This window comes from Mastacembelus armatus, chromosome 21 (assembly GCF_900324485.2).
Source record: "Mastacembelus armatus chromosome 21, fMasArm1.2, whole genome shotgun sequence".
Lineage (NCBI taxonomy): Eukaryota > Metazoa > Chordata > Actinopteri > Synbranchiformes > Mastacembelidae > Mastacembelus > Mastacembelus armatus.
The window spans coordinates 22,317,245-22,338,968 of record NC_046653.1 but is presented as its reverse complement, the minus strand read 5'-3'; the positions used below and the strand labels follow the sequence as shown (position 1 = coordinate 22,338,968).

General features: G+C 40.2%; 1 protein-coding gene across 1 annotated transcript in view; it reads right to left on the bottom strand.

Annotated features, from left to right (window-relative positions):
• The window catches only part of LOC113123407 (contactin associated protein family member 5), a 67,328-nt gene that overhangs the window by 29,166 nt on the left and 16,438 nt on the right, over positions 1-21,724 (bottom strand). The window contains exons 3-10 of the mRNA XM_033325805.1: positions 21,352-21,545; positions 14,336-14,483; positions 11,507-11,710; positions 10,829-11,013; positions 8,915-9,058; positions 5,837-6,104; positions 1,153-1,296; positions 862-1,021 (exon numbers count right to left, since the gene is read on the bottom strand). Of these exons, the coding sequence (XP_033181696.1) occupies positions 862-1,021; positions 1,153-1,296; positions 5,837-6,104; positions 8,915-9,058; positions 10,829-11,013; positions 11,507-11,710; positions 14,336-14,483; positions 21,352-21,545 (1,447 nt within the window). The remainder of the gene's footprint in view (positions 1-861; positions 1,022-1,152; positions 1,297-5,836; positions 6,105-8,914; positions 9,059-10,828; positions 11,014-11,506; positions 11,711-14,335; positions 14,484-21,351; positions 21,546-21,724) is intronic.

The following is a 21,724-nucleotide window of genomic DNA, read 5'->3' as shown; positions in this document are numbered from 1 at the left end:
CAGTGTTGGTTAAAGGATTTGTCTTTTATAGTTAAAATAGTTATAAATATGTTTTTTTGTTTTAGAAAGTTCACCAAGTGTTTTTTTTTTTTTTATAATACAACTCCATTTTACCCCAGATGCTGCACCAGCTTTGCACTCATCCATTCACGTATTAGGGTTTGGATAGAAAACAGAATACTTATGGAAAAGAGGTATGCATCTCAGCTTGGGAACAGAAAACATCTCATTCCATCATTCTGTCATTTCCTACAGTGCATGCTTTCGCCCACTGACATAACAGACTGGCAGCACTGTTGTGTTTGCATATCCTCTGACAGCGAACAATCTGGACTAGAAAGCAGGTAGTTTGAAATCTGACAGGAGGGATGCTCCTCAGGGCAAATAGGAGGGAATATAGAGGTTTGTGTATTTGTCTTTTTCCTTTAAATGCTCCAAGCCACATAGAAGCATTTACAGAGCTCGAAGGTCTGCTGTTCCTGTGCACTGGGCCCACAGCTGTGCAGGGTAATGAGGGATAGCATGCCACACAGGACAGTGGGGAGCAGCTTGTTAGCATAGTCCTCTGCCAGAAAAGGTGTTACTAAGTTTCTGTTGCAATTTAATTGGATGATCCTGTCAGCATGTTTGTCTCTATAGGACAAGATGTCAGTGACTTTCAGGCTGCTCTGCAGACAACATCCACAAATTAACAATGTGGGCATGAATAACTCTGCTGCCAACTTGAATAACGTTTTACAGATTTTTATGTCTGACCTGTTTTGATTGTTGAATGGGTAAGTTTGTGTAAGATCTCTGTGGGAATTGTCCTTTAATTAAATAAAAGTGGAATAAAAAATAAGAAACCCCAAACTTCTTTACCTGTCTCTAATATTGCAGGTGTCATACTGAAGCTCGTTATAATTTCCCAGCAGTCCTTGCTGCACATGACTGAGGTCCATTGGCTGGCCATTGATGAATATGAGCCGCATACACCCCTGGAAGGTCGGAGTCATCACCTGGCAGTCTACGGTGGGACAGCCTGGATGGAAATGATTAAGTATGAATGATCTACAGACACAGTAAACTTTAAAGACATATTCTAGCTGAGTGTGTGTTAGAGCTAAATTCAGATATGTTAATACTGCAAACACAGAGTGAGAATCCCCTAACCTCCAAAGTAAAAGTTGCCTCTTGATTGCAGTTGTTCCCACAGTTCGATTGTGGAGGACGGCTCATTATCCACAGTCAAAGTGATCTGTAGATTCCTCGTGTCGACGCTCACAGAGTGCCACAGCCCATCGCTGACTCTGTGACCTGAAGAACATTTCACATTTTCAGTTTAGTCAGCTGTAGGACAAAAAGAGTTATAGGTCTATTTTCCTACAGACCTGGAGGCTGTGAACACTTTCTAGAACTGCATTAAGTTTCAGCTGAGCGTGATATAGTCGTAGTCATTGTGTTTTCTACGCATCCAGCAGTTTTTTCTTATCAAGGCAGCACACAGCAAAGAGCCACATGAGACCAAGGCTGCTGATTATTAGCTTCGCTTCTGTCTGGCTTTAATTAAAGATACACTTTTTATACACTTTTAGTTTTGGATTAGCTGCCAACACTGTCATCAAATCCCCTCTATTTTCTCTTAGCACACTTCCTTCTCACAGCTGTTTTCACATCACTGACACAGGAGACAGTCACAGAGCTTCCAGCCTCCTCCAACACACTGAGCCTCAAACAAAAACTCTCCCTCCTCCGCTCTGTCACTTGTCAATAAAATTCTTGCTGCATATTTTATCATCTAGATGAAGTTAATGTGCAACAGCTGCAACACTACAATGCTGCTTGCATGCGAGTCCCTCAGCAATAATAATAATAATAATCCAATATTAGAATAAACAACTGTCAGGAGCTATTTTTCTTGCATATTCAACACTCTTGACACTTTCAAGTGCATTTAAGATAATTTCTATATACTTTTCCTTCCTCGTACTGATTATTGCCATAACTAGACTGGTGTGTTAATATATGAGTGCACTGTGTGTTGGTATAGTTTAGATGTGAAACACACTCGAATTCCTACCTGGTGCCATGAATGTGCACATTTTTATCCACATCTAAAACAAAATCACTTTAAATGTTTAATTATCCACATGTAATCACCCTCATGCTCATTGGGCACATTTCCTACCTGGTGTCTGAAAACTGTTTTCACAAACCTGCAACAATTTTTAAGGTTCTTTCAACTAAATTAGTATTTTTTGAGGGCCTTTGCTAAATATGCTTTGATACCAGGGAACCAAAATTATTCTGAAAACCAGATGACTCGGCTTGATCCACAAGGCATTACAGCTCGTCTTCACAGAGGTGTAGCTTTCAACAGGACAACAGCACAATGGCAGCTGTTAATGGAAATTACTGAGCTACACCTCCGTTCTCACTGTGCTGATCTCAGACCAAATTAGCAGCCAGACAGAGCTGTGCTGTGGCTTGGGAGCTCAGAGACGACCAGCTGGCCATGCAGAAAACACCCAGGGAGTTCTTTTAGTTAGCTATAAATCAGATCTGTCCCAGCTCTTGGGAAAACTTGAGAATTTCCAATGATGCCTGTCACTTGTAGCCGAACCTTTTATCCTAGAAGTCCATGAGAGCCAAGGGCATTTTTTCCTCTACTCCATTGACTGTCTCATGGAATAAACAGTGTAGTCGCTTGGGACTGCTGGTGAGCATCGACTCCCCCCCCCCCATCAGCTCATATATAGCTACAGCACACATCTATACATATATGTGTGTGTACACCAATGTAAATTGTTTGTTTCACACATCAGTGATCTGCATAACTATTGTTATTGTTGAGAAAAACATCCACCTATGCTTCTTATGTTTGACACTACATGACTGAGCCCCACTGTTGCCTCCAGGAAATACACAGTTTCATGTGACAGTTTCATGTCATTACTGCACCGAGCTGCAGTGGCAGCCGCCTCGAGCACTTGACAGCCTTAACTGGCAGTAGATGCAGGGGGGAGGTGAATGAAACAAAACACTTGCACGTCGTGGTTTGAATGTAAGATGAAGATGTTTGATTATGTGAAAATTAAAAACCTGTTCTGTTGCTGAAGATAAATTCTGGGCTGAACAGAGAAAGGCAGAGATCAGCTTCCGCACTATGCTTAAGTGTAGCACTTTATCAAACACTGTCAGTAGCATTTCTCCTCAAACCGTTCTATTGTCTACATGCCACACTGACAAAGAAACTCTTTTAATAAAATAGATGTTTCTAAAAAAAAAACAAGAAGCGAGAAGAACAGAGTTAAATATGGAGAAACTACCTAACATCCAACAACTTTGGTGAGCCCTACAGCTCGATTTAATGATTGCACTGAGATTCCTCTGCTGTGCTACATTTGACATTGCTATGAGGTATGTGATACTGTGGTACCTCGGGAGGAGAGTGGTGAGAAAGGTGAAAACGCTCTAAAATCTATTAACTTGACTTACTTTTAATTAAAATCTTCCATTTGAGATTCACTTCATCTTTTTTTGAGGGGGGTTGAAAGACATAGAATAATGTAGACATTTTTACTATTGATGCAGCAATTTTCAGCTAAAAAAAAAAAGATAATGTTCCAAAGAGGCATCAAGAAGTAAGTTTTAACCTGCAGTAACCCTAACCAACTAGCACCACAGGACCAATATAGATTTACCAGCTTTCAGAGTCCAGTTTTCTCTGCTTGGATCTCACTGCTTGGTTATGATTTAGCACATCGATCATAGATATGATTTCCAGCTGTTCCCAGTATCACACAGCCTGTCACATGTCACACTGAACTAGCAGTTCTACTGGTACGCTGCTGGATTTTGTGCACGTCATCCTGCAAATAGGGACTTTTGAGGTCAACATGGTCTTGCGGTCGCCTGTGTCTCAAGTTGCCCACGACTAAAATGGAAAAAATGCACCGGTAGCTTCATCTTTAAAGTCAGCAATTTTCAGCTAAAATGAAGATAATGTTGCAAAGAGGCATCAACAAAAAAGTCTTTTAACTTCCAGTAACCCTAACCTGGCACAGTATGTTCATGTTTACTGATCCAGCTGATCTTTGCACACCACAGGACCAATATAGATTTACCAGCAGTGAGTCCAGTTTTCTCTGCTTGGATCTCAATGTTTGGTTATGATTTAGCACATCTATCACAGGCAAGATTTCCAGCTGTTCCCAGTATCATACACCCTTTCACACTGAACTAGCATTCTGCTGGTACTCTGGTGTAATTAAAGAATTTACCCCCTGTGTCTGCATTTGATGCAGTACTTTCACAGAGGATAAGTCTCAGATTTACAGACTAGATCTCAAGGATTATCTCTCAGTAAGTTTAAAATGTTAATAGTCTCCATGCTGAGCAGCTGCATTAGCCTCCTGAAATTGTGACCGAGATGCTATCTGTGCTCCTGCTCAATAATAATTTTAACTGACCTCTAAAATATTTACCAAACAAGAAGGAAAAAAAAAAAATCCTAATAAATAACCCAATTTACTGAGATGTCAAATTATATAAAACTAATATCAGATTTGCTTTTATACATAAACTAATTTGCCGTTAAGAATTTCCACATTATTGCAAACAACAAAAGGACTTTAGGTCATACTCCTCATGTGCTACAGCTCTAAGGTCCTAATGCAGCTAATTTAATGCATCTTGAGGAAAATTATATGAAAGAAAATACTGTCCCTTAGCTGTGGTTGTCTTCTCCATCTATATTTCCCTGAGGCCCACCATCTGCTGAAAGTCTGGCTTACACAACCAATCACAGTTATCTGTGTTATCTCTGCTAAGCAATCCCATACAGAGAATTGGTTGATATTTTTCTCCAAGTAATTCCAAGAAAATAAACTTTTTTTGAGTTTATTGAGGACAAAGGTGATAAAAGTAAGTCGGATGAAATTACTTGCACCAGCTAACGCACTGTGTCTCTAGATTTTGGATTAGGGTGACACTGTCTTTGTCTGCCTCAGTAGAGTGAAGCACATAAACAAGCAGTCTGGTGGATTTTGTGCATTCTGTCATCCTGCAAACAGGGAGTTTTGAGGTCAGCATGGTCTTGCGGTTGTCTGTGTCTCAAGATGTCACAACTAAAATGGAAAAAAAAAAAAAAAAAATGCACCAGTGGCTTTGTATTAAAGTTTAAGGTTAAGTCTTAGATTTAGGGTTAGGGTTACATTATGCCACGAGCCAGACTTGACGAGGTGTTTAAGTGATGCATAAAATAAATCAGTGATTTCCTTAAAGGTGCTCTGTGGTGTTTTCATGTAAATAAAGATTATTTTTACATTTAGTCAAAGGTTAAGGTTACGTTTTTGTGAAATATTTCTTCTTGTCGTTCTTTGCTGACACACTGCAGCCTTAAAACCAATTAACATTCAGTGCAGTAGTGTGTAACCACATGTGCATGTGCATCCTTGTAGGTGTGAGACTGTCAGAAGGAGCCTTTAATCCAACAAACATATTAAGTTTCATTTTCCCAAATAAAGTACTTTCTTTACTAATATAAATGGAAAGTTTGACAATTCACTGTTTAATACCTGATATAAATGAACCTCAGTCACCTACTCACAGTAAAACCTGTGACCATAATTATTATTTTTTCATAACAGATCATAGACTTTTTAATCAGACATACTTACAAAGTATTAAATACAAAGTAGACAGTGTTACTGTGAGAATTCAGTCTGCGAGAGTGAAGAGAGTCGGGGTCTGCACAGCCACAGTATTTCAACTCAAGTTTCAATTAGTATTTCATGTGTCTTTTGCATGTGTGTGTGTGTGTGTGTGTGTGTGTGTGTGTGGGCTGTGGACGCACCTGCAAAGACCTCTGATTTCTGTCGTCCTGTGCTGTGGAGGGTCAGGTGTAGCCGACTGTTTCTGATTTGCAGCTCCAGTCTCTGGGGCTCCGGGTTGAGCTGCGCAGAGAGCAGCAGCCCATCCGGGTTCCACGTTCTGAACTGGAAGCGAACAGAGAACCCCCCTGTGGCAGGTGCAGCTGATGGAAGAGACAGGAAGCTGCTGCTGGAGCTCAGGAAGGTACAAGCCACCAGCTGGGGCTGTGTGCACGAGAAGGTCACGTTGCCCTGGAGGATGACAAAGCCAAGGACACAGATTTACATGAATTTTCATCTAAATTAGGAAAGGCTGGTCTCATGTGACACTCACTGCGATATGTCTGGATATGCAGCAAAAAAAAAAAAAAAAAAAAGGAACAGATGGTTAAAGAACCATGAACAAAGCTGTAACCCTAACCCAACCCAAACAATTAACTGGAACCTTTAACCAGTTAGCCTGTTGTAAAATAACCATCATCAATTTTCACTGAGACTTGGATGAGAATATCAATACAATTCTCCCTATGATCCGTTATTATTAGGCACCTTCAGAGCTCACTGGTTTAAACAATATATGTCCTGTGTCAAATCTGCACTTGTCCTTTTTTACTTTTCTGTTTTTGGATGGAGTAAACAAACGAGATATAACGTGTTAACTTGAGAGTTTGATTGTTTTCTCTTTGCACAGTCAGACAGTCCCCCCAGTGTCTAGTCTGCTTTGCAAAAATAAATATATGAATAAGGATATTTCCCAAAATGTTGCACTATTTTAAAAAATGTCATATGGAACTGGGATCACAACAAGTAATTAAATAAACGGTCTCTTGTAGTTTTTAACGTGTTTTCTGTGTAAAATGAAGAAGCCCATGTGGCTCGGCGGCTGTGTAAACTCTAATTTATAGAAGTATAAATGCAGAAATAACTTTATTCAGGATGAATCCATGCAATTATTCAGGACTGATTTGCTCCAAAGAAACTGGCAGAGCAGCCAAGATAAAATCCATTTAAGCTTACATTTCAGTTTAATTCTGTGTGCTGCAGAGGTTATGTTAGGTATATTCAAACACAGACTGGTCATGTCTTCTGAGGTCAGAGTCCCATCAGTCCCTGTGCCTGCGGGGCACCACAGAGTAATCACAGCTCTTTGACTCTCAATGTGATTCCTCCATCAACCTCAGGAAGATTGTCCCGCTGAAATTCCATTACAGCTTCCATCTTGACGGTGTCCCTCTCCACCTTTCTGCTTTTGTTGGCAGTGAAGGCCTTTTAACACAGCAATCAGATATTAAATGCAGGGGGTGTCTCAGAAGAGCTGTAGCTTGTGGCTCTTGGTCAACCACTCAAATTTGTGTAGGAGGCTGAATCTCTAAATGAATCCATGCACACACTTGGACTTAATAATAGCAATTAGGATCACAATGGATGTACTGATTGTTTTTCATGTTATTCTCTCCTGCCAATTCCTGACCAGAATGCCTGAAATCTGACTAATCAATATGGCCACGAATCAGTGAATCAGTGAATCAGTGAAAAGCAAAGAAGAAAATGAATATGAATGATCAGTTTAGTCTCAGCAGCAGCATGGAAGGTAATGTTGGTTGGTTTGTTACACATTCATGGTTCCCAATGATGAATACTAATAACTTGTTGACCCTGACGTTTGCTCTAGCGCCCTCATAACAAATTATCATCAAATTTTTACATTTGTCCAATTCCAAATATAAAAACCAACAACATTCCCATCAGCCTCAGCTCTACTGTGTGTTTAGTGCTAATTAGCAACTGTTAGTATGGTAATATGCTAAATTAGGATGTCACACATAGTGCACATTATACCTGCTAAACAACACCATATTAGCATTATCAGTGTGAGCTTGTTAGCCTGCTGATGTTAGCATTTACAGTAGCTCAATACACTTGACTGACTTGTCAGTAATCTTTCTGTGTTGAGCCCGTTTACATAACCTGGGTCTCGTTTTCTAGTTTTAACCAGTGTTCATATAATTTAGCTGAAACATCCAGTATTACAGATTGTACTGAACCAGGATGAAGTTCTGCAATAAACTGTGCAGTGTATGGCATGTTATTCATTTTTATTTCACTGAAAACCCAACATTTACCTTTTTAAAAATCCTACTGGCCTGTCATACAGCAGACATGTAAATGGACATATATTGAGCCTACATTTATTTATACCAGACAGCTGTCACAAGTTAATGTCTTGTTGTCATTCAGAGCTGAAACTCCAGTCTGCACTGTAGCTCAATACACTAAACCGCTGAATTACGCTGAAATACAATATATGATTACCACATTAAGCTAAGTTACAGTTTCACTTTTCTCCTCTCAGTATGCTCGCCCACTTTCCTTCGCACGCCCACATGTGTGCTTTATGTTTCACTCCCTCTTTCTTTAAATATCATTACATGAATTTCCATCCCTAATAGTGATGCTCTGCACTGTGAGATGGCTTTTAAATGGCAAAGTGCTTTCTCACATTTCTGAGCTGTTGAATGCAGTAAATGTGTTCTGGGAAGAGAAGCACAGACAACACTGAGGTACAGGAAGTCATTTGGACCGGCTCAAGCTGGACCTACGGGGGGAGATTTTTTTCTGACCTGGTACAAAAAAAAGCATTTTGTTCTGTTGCAAACAGAGCCAATACTTCCACATACTGATGTTGGCATGTCATAGATGTATTAGCATGTATGCCAATGTAAGGAAATGCAAAACACATATTAGAGGTAGTTTTAATAAAGTGTTCAGCTCTTGGAAGCCTGGTGCAGCACATTTTGGCATCTGATAATCAAACCTAAGATATATTTCCAGTCACATGCTTCTGTAAAAACTGAATATTTGTCAATATAATGTAATCAGATCTTTAATAACTCACCGATTTCTATACCTGTCTTAATAATCCAGTATCCATTTGGCTCTATTCATCCAACTCAAGCTTTTATGGTACATGTGCACGGAAGGCAGGCGGACTTACCTACCACCTGAAGAATAGTCTGCAACACTGCCTAAAAATCTAAACTCTGGAAATATATACCACTCACCACACTGTGAATCTGTGGCTTGCGCCTCTTGGCCAGGTCTATGATGTTGATTCCGTTGTAATAAAGGTTCTCCATGCAGCCGTGGAAGTTCTTCCTCAGAAAGGTGCCAGGTTTACCAGGCAGGGGTATGCCTCCAAAACTCAGCTTTGATGAGGAGAAAACAGAAGCAGCAGATGCATCAACACTAAAGTTGATCCAACATGGACAGGTAAAAAAAAAAAATTTTTAAAAATGCATATTTCCACGTTGTTTTTATTATTTGATTTTGTACTTTTGTGATGGAGAACACATACTGGCACCAAATGTTGCATTGAGCAAAAAGCAAGAAAACAACACCACCTCCCAACATACACTGTACAGCAACGGTGCTTTTCTCGACTGGGGCTGTTTCTCATGGTTATGTGAAACAGAGGGAACTCTTCATGCTACAGTGGTTTGGGGAAAGCCTTCCTTTTTCAACATGACTGTCCTCGTGTTGGATCTATAATGGAAAGGTTTTCTAACATTGGTGCTTAAGAACTTGGCAGGCCTGCACAGACTCCTGACCTCAGCTCCATCTAACTCCTGTGGGGTGAACTGGAATACCAACTGTGAGCCAGACCTTATCACTCAACACCAGCGCCCGACCTCACTAATGCTCTTGTGGCTGAATGGGATCAAATCCCTGCAGCCAGTTTCCAAAAGCGTTTTGAAAGGCTTCCCAGAAGAGTAGAGGCTGTTAGAGCGGCGGATTAATGCTGCTTCAGAATGACATTATTCTAATGTTTGAGTGTCCACATACTTTTGGTCAGGGTCCAGGAGGATGTATGTGTGCTGTAGCACAATGCAGATTGCATTTTTGATGGTGATGCTTTTAGAAACTGGCTCTAAACTGGTCCCCTTTCATTTCTATTGCTCCCTAGCTGCCGTTCAGAATAACAGTGACCCTTACCACTAGAGGTACTTCAGAAGTATTTTTTTTTAACAAGGGATTCTTGACTTGAGAGAGGGGTCAACAAAAGCAGCATCAGTCAAGTTTTGTTGTGTTGTGTCTGACAATATTTTGCACCTTTGCTGTTTTAGAGGTTTTTATTACCTGCTGTATTTGTAAGGTGATTCTATCATTAGTGGCAATTTTTCTAACCCTCCCTCAGTTGTACAGATTCAGGGAGATGAGAACTTGTCTTAATCGGCAGTCATCGGGGGAATAATGTTAGTGTTAGCCCCAGAGAGAGCTCTGAATAAACATGACGGAGTCAAAACATTTTTCAGGGGGTTTCAGGCAATCCTTCATAGGAGAAATTACACTGTATGTTAGTATACACTTAAAATGTCCTTACATCTTATTTAAACGACATTAGAGTGTGTATTAAATGCTAATATACTGTTTATAAATGCTAAATGGAGGGGCATACAGTAAAGTGTTACTGGACCTCTAACTTCTCTAATTGGACACACTGCACTGTATAATCTCTTTTGGTGCTTTCACTGTGTTTGGACAGTAAAAGTAGAATAGAATTACAATGCAAATGCAAACTTTTATGCCTTAAAGGAAAATGGCCTAGTTTCCACAGCTCCAGTGTAGAGTCACATAATGTTAAATGTTGTGCAAAAGTCTTCAGAGGTTGATAATCCACTTGGCAGTCTGTTATTCCTTTGAGACAACAAGAATACGTTTCTGTTTATTAGTTTTCATTCATTATGGGCACAGTGTTACAGGCCCCTTCATCCCTTCTCTCCTTGTCCTAGACTAAACTCTGTTTACCATTGTGCTTCAAGGCTCATTACTAACTCCACTGCTCATCAGTGTATTATTAATGATAGGGTTGTCTGGCCCTCACCGGATAAATTCATTAGCTGGCACACTAACATTTACAAAGCTGTTCTTCCTACCTCATCTCCAGTTTACGTAATTTAATCAACCCATGGACTCACCTCATAGTCCACCTCCAGTGAGTGTCCCTCTCCTTTGGTCTGGAAGTGCTGTGTGTGGGAGTCCACTGTAAGGTTGACCTGCTTGTTGAAGCGTTCTATAAGAACAGAGTGCCAGTGCTGGTCATCCAGCAGACTGCCCACAGTGACGGCAACACGGCCGCTGCTGAACCTCAGCCTGCTGTCGTCTGTCGAGGAAACAGCAGGAGCACAGTGAGCGGCTTAATGTGTAGGGGCAGAGCTCAGGTGTACACAATTAGGGAGATGCATACTAAAACAGAAACAGGCAAACTGTAGGACTGTAGAGCTTAAAATGTTATTCAGACAATAAATTCATGGTAAATAATATTAACTACTAGTAACGGAGTAAATGCTGAAATGTTTTAGAGCAAAAATGTCAAACCTTTGCTGGCTTTGACTTTTCAATGTGTGTTTATTTTCTTCTGATCTTGTTCATATTGTGAATTAAAGGAAAAAGAGCAGGCTGACCTGAAGATAATTAAACTCCAACAGCCTTCATTTTTTAAATATTTCGTCTGACAAATTTAGCAAGTTGAACACATAACCTTAGCCTCTGGTGTATTGTAACGTGCCGTGACGACTCTAAATCATGACAACAACCTCTAAAATTCAGCTCTTGTAAACACATCTTGGATGAGAGTTTGGAAAAACAAAGTTCACCTAAGTTGATGTAGAGGTCCAGCCTTCCTCTGTGGAGCTCCAGGGTGATGTAGTCTCCTCTCTGCCCCTCTCCGTGCAGCAGAACGCCCTCGGCCTGGTGGCTCTTGAACCGCAGAGAGATCACGTCCTTCACCGTTGACATGGACTTCTGGTTGAACCGATACAGCAACGAGCTTCTGCCGTCAAAATCCGCCACGTACGACTCTAGAAAAAAAAAAAGTGTAGAACAACAAAAAATGTGCTGCATGTTCAGAAAGACTGCACTGAATTTTACTATTTATTTACTATATAGTTACAATTTGGTTTGGTTCATTTTCAGTGACCTGGACCATTTTGCAAATCTGGTGGATTTTATTTATTTTTATTTTTTATTTTATTTTGACACATAAAGCAGCTTCATTGTATTAGAAAAGGAAGAAAATACAAATTACAACTAAGTGCATAGCTCTGTAAATGATATTTCATTACATTCAGTGTTATTCTTTTCTATCCTATTGTTAGACATTATACATATTCGTTATGAAGTCTAATAAAAATAAACTGCCAACATAGGTGTAAAGTTGGCTTACACTACTGCTAGTACTGTTTGTGCTACTAGTACTGCTCTTCTGGATCAATAAATGCTGCCAAAGGGAACAGGTAATAACACGGCTGTGGCAGCAAACAGTACAAGAACAAAAGGAACACAAACAATACACGGGTTATACCAAACGGTAAAGCTCGTGACGTGTCGGTGACAGCATTCTGGGCAGTGATTAGGACAGCTCATTAATACTGGTGTCCCATAAATGTGTTTAAGTAACAACACAGTGAGTCCAAACTGGAGTCAAGGGGCCATTTTCATGGCCAACATTTTGACTTGCTAAAGCAGGAAAAGCAAAGATAAGATGAATGACATGAGTGATGGCTAAATTCTCTTTGGGTGAGCCACTTCCAGAGGTCTGGCACTGAGCATGCTGACATGGCTGACTGGGACACCTAATGGAGCAGAGCCATCATTAATTATTCATACCTGCGCTTTTCCTGCTTTGACAAGTCAAAATGTCTGCCGCATAAAGTGTGGATACCAGCTAACTGCACCAACGTCACAGGTTGATCCCTCGCGACACATTCAACCCTGTTAATGGCTGCGTGCAGCAGCACACACTGTTAACCAGCAGTCGAAATGTATTAGCAACAGTGATGAGGTATTTTCTGTTCATAAGCATTTCTGCTATACTCATTACAACCACACCGGCATCTTCACTGCACAATGAAGGTGAACTCAATCTCTTTCACCATCTCTCTGTTTCATTCTCCTCATTCACACACAGTTGATTCCAGGGAGTCCTGATAATAGCTGAGATCAGGTAATGGTATGGGCCACTCAGTGTCACCTTTATATAGTCCTGCTTCAGAGAGTCACGCTGGCATTGTCCCCAATGCAGCAGATTGAGCTGCATAGAAACATTACCCGCCTGTGACGCTTTCTCAGTTTGTCTTGGCACATGAGTAGTTTCTCTAACTTTCATTCATTAGTTATATGGTAATTCATGTGGTATTTTCAGTAGTTTATATGCATACGCAGACACATGAGTCCAAAAATATATTAAGCAATGGAGAAGTATATGAGGTAGCATTAGTTTTATACCTGCTTTTCCAACATTAATACATTTTACTACTGCATGGTGGTTGGACATCATAAAACTGCTCGCTGTGGGATATTCTGATGGTGTTTCACTGTACTGTAATTCACTGGCTCATCTCGTTAGTGCTGCTTCATAACGTGTGGGGGAGGAGTGTAAGCGAATCCCCATTACATGTATTTTATTGAGGACTGCTCAGGATATTAATTTCCCTATGTGTCTGAACAGCTTTACCTTTTATCATGCACACCGACAGAGATCCGCTGTTTTTGCTTCTCATTACAACCACAAGGATGAAATTATATTAATGTATTCTTTTAGTATTACGTCTTTTAGCCCCGTTATTCCCAAGTAATGATTTAATAATGTTATTTTGAGAATTATTAATAGCAGTCAACCAAGCATTAAGGGCATTACACATTAGCAGCATGTGACACGCTTTAAAACACATGCACCTCAGGCTAAAGCTAACGAGACCTGTGAAGTTGAGGGAAAAAAAAGGCTTGAAAGTTTTCAGGCTAGAAAGCAAACTGTAAAACAGAGAGAAAGGTTCGGATTTTCTTTCTATGTCTTTTTAGGATGATTAGCTCAGAAAACCTCAATACTAAGGAAACCACAAAACACCTAAAACAGTTTGGTCTTTGGAAAATCTACTAGTACTAGTAGTAAGATCTCTTGCCTTTCTTATTCCTTTTAGTTGGTTTATTATTTACTATTAATTCATTATTTTATACATTTAAGTTTGTGAAGTAAAACGTAGCTTTACCACAGCAAATCTCACAAAATTCGAGACTTGAGCTCTGCTAAGCTCCAGTGGTCGCTCAGTTTGTCAAAACAGATCTTTGCCGATAACTTCCAGGAGAAAAATCACAGACTTTGGCTTTAGCTAAAGCAAACTGCATCTCTCACAAGCCAACTTTCCCTTTATAATTCCGCTGTCTTTCAAACCCGAAGCATCAGCAGATGTTCCACCATTTTATTTAGAAAGTGTCAATGTGTTAATGTTTCACACCCTGGCTGTCAGGTTTTTGATTGTCACTGCTATGTGGTGCACACAGTGCGTTGAAATCAAGTGAGAATAGTCCTTATTACTTTACATCAGTGATGTATCTGCAAACCTGCACGTATAAAAGAGCAAATCCTTCCAGGTGGTGGGCTGTTCCAGGATATGATGTGCTTTCAGTGTGATATGTGTGTTACTCACTGTAGGAGCAGCCGTACACTTCCACTCTGAGGCCCATCCATCCACTGGGGTTCCAGTCCAGAGGAACAAAACGCAGGAACCGTGTTCTCACTGGGTGGGACAGCTTGTTCTGAACAACAGCTTCTGAGTTCACATTCCCGGCAAAGCTCTGCAGGACCAGAGACAGGCCGTGGTTACGATGGCAGTAAAAAAAAAAAACAGACAAATGGAGGCTGCACGAAGAAACAGTAGTGAATAGTACCTAATATTTTCACCAGGAAGAAGAAAAGTCAGCTTTTAGCTGAATACATGAAATATAAGCAGAATAAAAATCTAAATCCTTGAATAGCAAAGTCTGTAACAAAGTGCTGACAAGACTATCCCAAGGGCAAAGTCTTTTTCCTATCCTTGAACATAGTATTTGATGTAAAGGGATAAGAATCATCGCGTGGTGTGGAAATATGAGAATATTCCTTCAAACAGGTCCATGTTAGATGAAGAAAAAGTGACCAGTGAGGCAGCCAGAGGCTCAGTAAGGGCTCTTGTGTTGTGTTTTCTCCCAGCAGAGCTAAAAACAAAAACCTCTGAGTACAATTGTGAGGTATCTTCTTTTTCTTTTCCACCTCTCCTCAACTTTCAGTCTGTACCAGACAACACCAGGGGGACAAATGCAGAGAAACGGAGAGAATGAGGGATAGATACAAAAACAGGAGACAAACAACGTCTCCTCTCAAATGACTGATTACCAGCTTCTTCATAACCCATTCTAGGCAGGTGACATATCAAATCAATACGTACTACTACTCTAAAAAAAACAAAAAAAACAAAAAAGATAGATCATTGACAGGGGAGCTCCAGGGTTTTGTGAATAGTTCAACACAGTTAGACAAGGCCAATAATTCAGCTGTCTTTCTGCATCAACAGAAACACAATGACCAGCGGCACAAATGACCGCTGCCCGATGCTTGTGGAAAGCAAAGCAGAGGCATCATTAAATGCACCAGGATGCTGCTTCTTGGTAGATAATCAAGGCAACAGTGTGACTTTTCAAACTGTTACTGTGATTTATGGTTCAACTTTCCCATTTTGAGCTATTTACTGAGTGTGGCCGACTCTTAAAACACATACAAGTAGGCTAATTTATACATGCGCAGTAATTCTTGTCTGCATGGGGAGGGATTACCAAATGGCAGTGGTGTTTTCGCATTTAGTAGAGGAAAATGTATTACTTCTGCACCGCAAACAGCATTTGTACCAAACTAAATAAAAGAAATATGTTGGTCTGACAAAAAGAGAATAAAAAACAAGTCATTCATATGCAAAATACTTGGGTTTTGTAAATGCGTTCAGCCAGAAAATTAAATATAGTCATTAGGATTTTATGGGGAATCAGGCTGATGAAAACATGATGCTCTGCTTGTAATACAGGACTCCTGGCATGACCCTTTTATTTCCCTGGCTTTGTGTAAGACACACTGCCTTGGAGGACTGTTTGCACTGCTTTCAAAAGCTGTTATTTAAAGGTCTGGAAAATTTGGTTTCAGATCTTAAGTATTTACTTACAACAACTTTAATATAAGGTATTCACGAGCAGATAAACGAGCAGAGGAAAAGATCCTCAGGAATTATTTATTAGTTAAAAACAGACTGATCTTCATTAGGACTCGTTGGGTGTGGTTCAATCCAATTTGCTGGTAACATAAACACAAACATGCTGCCACCTGTCACTGAAAACATTACATCATCTTTTTCCAGCTGAGACCTGCCCATTTCAGACCCATGTGAACAGCAACAACAAAAACAGGAAGATTAAAATCTCTTGTGAAATAAAAGAAAAATCTGTTTTCTGGGCCTTGCACAAATGAAGAAGTGCTTCTCTTGTCTTCACATGACAGCACACCATCAAAAGCACAGTAATGTTGGTGTATTACTACTATTTCTATTTGCTGACCAGCTGAATGTCTGTAATAAACCGAATGAACTCTGACTGAGGTTGCAGTGCAGTGTTCCTCACAATCTATCAGCCTCCAATACTCACACACGTCAGCGTGAGTCATTAGCATTCAAAGGCAGCATCACTACAGGGACACCGCTGAGTATATGACGTTTGTGTTTTTTCCTCTTTGGAAAGTCTGACAACAGTACATCCTGTGTGTTCCTGCTGGGAGAGGAGGCACAGTCACTGACTAAGGGCCTGAGGGTGCAGAAGATTCTCCAAAGGGGCCACAGGGCTGAGGTTGCTCCTTATCTGCATAAACAGTCCGAACCCCACAGTGACTTCATTATTTGTATTTATGTTTCTGTCACTGTGGAACAGTCTCCCTCCCATTCATTAGGACTCTTTACTTCCTCTCCAGTGATGAGCTCCCTTGTGTCAGTTTTACTTTATGCTGCATACAGCACAGGCACATAAGTTTATTTTAATCAATTCACTGGGGGATAAATCCTGCTGCTGGCGATGAAGATGCTACAGTATATTCCAGGAGGTCACTGGCCAGTTAAACAGCCACAGGGAAGACACGGTGAAGAGAAAGCTATGAGTACACAACCTCACCATGGGTGAAAAGGCTGCTGCAATCTCTGATTTCCAGTCAGCAAGGAGTTCCCTGACCAGGATCAACAAGCCCTTAGCTTTTTCGTCTTATCTGTTGTTGAGGACCTTATAGATACGTCTGTTTTGTGGGATAAAATGAATTATTTTATTTTGCGTATGTTAAGCTAAATGGAAATTGCTTCCAGGCAGCACGGTGGATTAGTGGTTAACACTGTTGCCTCATAGTAAGAAGGTCCCTGGTTGAAAACCCATCAGGGGCCTTTCTGTGTAGAGTTTCCATGTTCTCCCCGTGCTTGTGTGGGTTTTCTCCAGGTACTCTGGTTTCCTCCCACAGTCCAAAAACATGTATGTCAGGTTGATTGGTGACTCTAAATTGCCCATAGGAGTGAGTGTGAGTGTGTGAGGTTGTTTGTCTCTATGTGGCCCTGTGATGGACTGGGGACCTGTCCAGGGTGGACCCCTGCCTTTCACCCAGAGAGAGCTGGGATAGGCTCCAGCAGATCCCTGTGACCCTGGTTAAGGAATAAGTGGGTATAGATGATGGATGGATGGATGGAAATTGCTTCCCATATTATGTTCATACTGTGAATCTATGATGTGATTCATAGAAGAAGGAAGAAATATCCCTCGTCTGCTCCTGAGATGTCTTTCCCATTTTTCCCATTAAGGAGTTGTTGTGGGGGGAGTTTCTCTGGTGCTGTACAGACTATAAGTCCTTCAGGCTAATGTGTGTTGTTGGGCTAAATAGATGAAATTTGACTTTACTTCAAAGACTCTGTTCAATAAAACAACAGTCTACAGTGATGGTTGCGACTCCGTGAGACTATACTTAGGCTCAGTGATGCTTTGAGCTAAATGCTAACATCAGCATTGTAACTCTCACGACCCTTGTCCGGATTCTGGTGCCTCCCTGATGCTTCATGACATTGGTACCAGGGGCCTTAAACCTGCTAGTGTTCACTTTTCCCTGACTGTTCTGGTAGTTGCAATTTTTGTGTTGACTTCAGCAAAACATACATAAAGTTTCTAAATTACTGAAGGCTGAAATTACACATGAAGTGTTTTCTCTCCTTTTGTGTCTTAGCATGCTAACATCTACGTTTAACAACAGATGAAATGTCAGGGGGGACACCAAATTCAGAGGGACTTATTCTCTGGGGACCACAAAAGTCTCAAATCCATTCCTTAAGATATTGCAGTCAGGCCCAAAGTGAGAGGCCATTAGACCCACTGACAAACTGGCATTTCCATCCCTAAAGCACTGCAGCTGAGATGGCTGAAATACCTTAATTAGCCCAACTAATTTCTATACGTAGTGACTGAAAGTGTTTACTTTTCCTCTAAGATCAGGCTGTATAACATTACAAGCACCATCAACATACAAGTCCAATCTGAGGTGCTATTGTTATTAAAAGAAGTGCCACTGGGAGCAGAAAATTACTTTTTGCACTCATGCAAACACATTTTAATCCTCGTTAGAGCCCCATTTACCTGAATAGCTAACATGCAAGAGAATTAATGTTTAAATTTCACCCTTAAGGAGGAGATCTTGTTTCACGCATTTATTCACAGTTGCATTAAAAAGAGACTTTTAAATAAGGTCTTCCACTGATAATGATGGTAATCTGGACCCCCTGCTAAAATACACTCCTCTTCTTACCTATGAATATTTGCAAAGACCATTCAGCTAATTTACCAAGGAGTAGACTGAATATATTACACAGAGAATTAGGGTAGCAGGGCTCTGTCACTTTTGGAGAGTTTAAAATAAAAGTATTATCACATAAAAACCCTTTTTCACATAAGGAAAAATATTTAAGTGTAGTGTTTGAAGGTCAGCCATAAAACTCCCACAGACAGAAGACTGACGTGAATGGATGGTCAAATCAGGTCCGAGAAATCAGGCAAGTCAAATTTTTAAAAAAAAGAGACTGGGATAAACAAAATGAGAACCTGTAGGTTTTTCTATGTATCAGAGGTTAAACTATTTTTTGGATTTTTTTTTCCATTGTTGATATTTTACTTGAGTGTTTCAATGCCCTGTGGTGAAGTTTAAGAATGAAGATATCACCAAAACAAGTGGCCACGTTGCTGTGAAAATTATGTTAATGGTCCTCAGCTGCCGACTGGTATCACCACCGACCACACAAAATATTGATAAGAATATTAATATTGATAAGAATAGTGGTCATGCGCCCAGGTAGATAAACTAATGACCCCATGGCTTTCCTGCTAGTGGATAATCCTGACATATTAGATATTATATATCAAAATTATCAGTATTTCTTGATTGTATAAAATTTCGTTTTTAAAATGGGGGAGCTTCCAGGGCATGATAGGAGTGTCGACCTTTATCCCAGTTTTTTACAAAACTAATTTTTCTATGGATCTAATTTGGCTCAGCATTAGCTCATAGTGGCTGAGATCTAGCAGTCATATCAGCAGCTGCTGCTCTTCATTAGTCCCCCACAGCTCAGTTTCTGGCAGTGAGCCGTTACCTTTGAGCTTCACTTGTTAAAATGCCAGATGGATGTGAGCTAGTATCATCCAAAGGTCTTGGTGAAAGTTGTAGTTAGTCATCTTAGGTGTGAATTTCATTTGTGGCTGCAGACTAATTGGCTTCCGTTTATCCTGCTCTATCTTAAAATCCAAGTTCACATGAACACAAAAGACGAGCGTGGAGGCGTGGGACTTAAATTGCCTGTGTGAGTGTACACAAAGCAAGTAAAGCTCAATCATGCCTGCGTTTAATTCAGAACTAAACTGTTATTTTGTTCTCGTTTACATAAACAAATTAACCTTGGGTTAAAAATATAAAATGACAAAAAGACCTGCAACAGTTTTTCCAGATGGTACATGAAATCTTTAACGCTCAGTGTCTGGACTTAGGCATCAGAGCAGCTGCTGTTTAAAGCCCCATGCCCATAAGGGCCCCCAAAATGGGCGAATCACACATATGAAAATATTTAAAACCAACATATTGAAGACGACTATATTGTTTTATTTATTCACTCCAAATTTATTTAAGCAATCTGTATTAAAGTTCACTGTTTCAAATGTAATCAAAAATGGTTAATTAGTTGTTTCCAAAGACATTGAAGTGCTCATTTGAAATGAATTTTAGGACTTAAAAATGGCTGGGTAACAAATAGCTCTGACGCAGGGGAGTAAATAGTGTGCTGGGGACTACTTTCAGATGTGGATTAATACATGTTTGCAGTGTTGGTGACAGCAACATTATTATATTATTATTGCAGACAGTATATATTGTTACAGGGCTAGTGGAGGACTCTGACTTCAGCCTGACTCAAAGTTAAAACGTTTTTACTCAACCTCATGATGTTTAATTTCATCTCCAATTTCTATATTATAATGTACTTTTGATAATACATTTTTAAATAGATGGAGGAAAATAAATAATTCAAAATAGCACACAGTACCAGACAGCACTCAAATCTCTGTGCTTTTAATTTCAGCACAATGAAAAAAGATCACTTTGCCGCAATGACATGCCAGTGGGCAGCTACACACGATGCTAATTAGACTGCCAAGTAGAAAACACACTGAAAAAAACAATTTAACATCTTGTTAGCAGCCTTTGACATAATTGGGGCAAACACAATAAAGAATTAATGGCATGTGCCACCGTGAGGCTATTTTCTTCGCCTGTGAGTCCTGGTACAGGCTAACATAACGTGTTGTGACATTGCACAGAGGATAAAAGAAAGTAGTACAATAATTGGCATCAGACACTGCCCACACCTTGAAATGTGTCAGAAGATGTGAGAGGATGTGTTATCTGACACTGACCTGCAATACCATCAATAGACTGGTGAGTACAAAGCCCAGTCCACGAAAAAAAGAGATTGTATCTTGTGACATCTTAATGTCAATACTTGTGATCTCAATCTGACCATAAAAGTCCTGCAAAAAAAGTAGCATCTATGAATACAACCTTATTACATCATTGACTGTTCTTGTTAATTTGGTTTTGTATTTTTAAAACAAACAGCTCAACAGTTGAGGAAAAAAATTATTTGCTTTCTTGCCAAGAATTACACAAGAGGATTGGGAGGCTATCACTCTCGTGTCTATGTTAAATATAAAGCTTGACTTAATAAGCCATTGGAAGCAGGAGAAAAGAGCCAGCCAAAAAAGAGTTCCAGCACAAACTGCCTGTAAAACCAAAGGTTGTCATTTTTAAAATTCAGCTGGTGCATGAATTAAACTAAGAAGTTAATAAATGAGCTGTGGAGCTGTGATTTGAACAGAGCCTGGCCATATTTTTCCCTGTGTTTACAGTCTTTATGCTAAGCTAGGCTAAATAACTCAGGGACCTATTGCTTTAGCCATAATTAGATAAACACTTCCACACATGCCAAATTTCCTGAGCAGAACACGAATGATAATAGTTTGCAGTAGACAGCAAATCAACAGCTAATCCAGAGTGCTAGAGAAAGCTGATCAAGTGAAACCGACTCACCCCTACACCGTCCTCATGCCTGTACTGTTTCCAGACGCGACCCGTGTCACTGTACAGCAGCAGGTAACTGCTGACCCAGTCCCAGCTGTCATAACGTCCCTGTGTGGCCACAGCCGTCACCTCCATCTGCTCCCTCAGGTCCACCTGCAGCCAGGGCTCTTGGTCGGTCACCAGTGGAGACCAGCCGCCTGCTCCTAAAGGACAGCACAGAAACATTTAACATTGATCCTGTCAGTGAATACTGGATTGTTGTGGTTTATGTTCAGGCACCGGGCTCAGATTGCAAAAATGTATAAAGTCATGATGTGTCTAAAGAGGAACTCCAGCATCCTCAGCTGCAAACTAACTCCAAAACTCAAAACTATGTATTAAA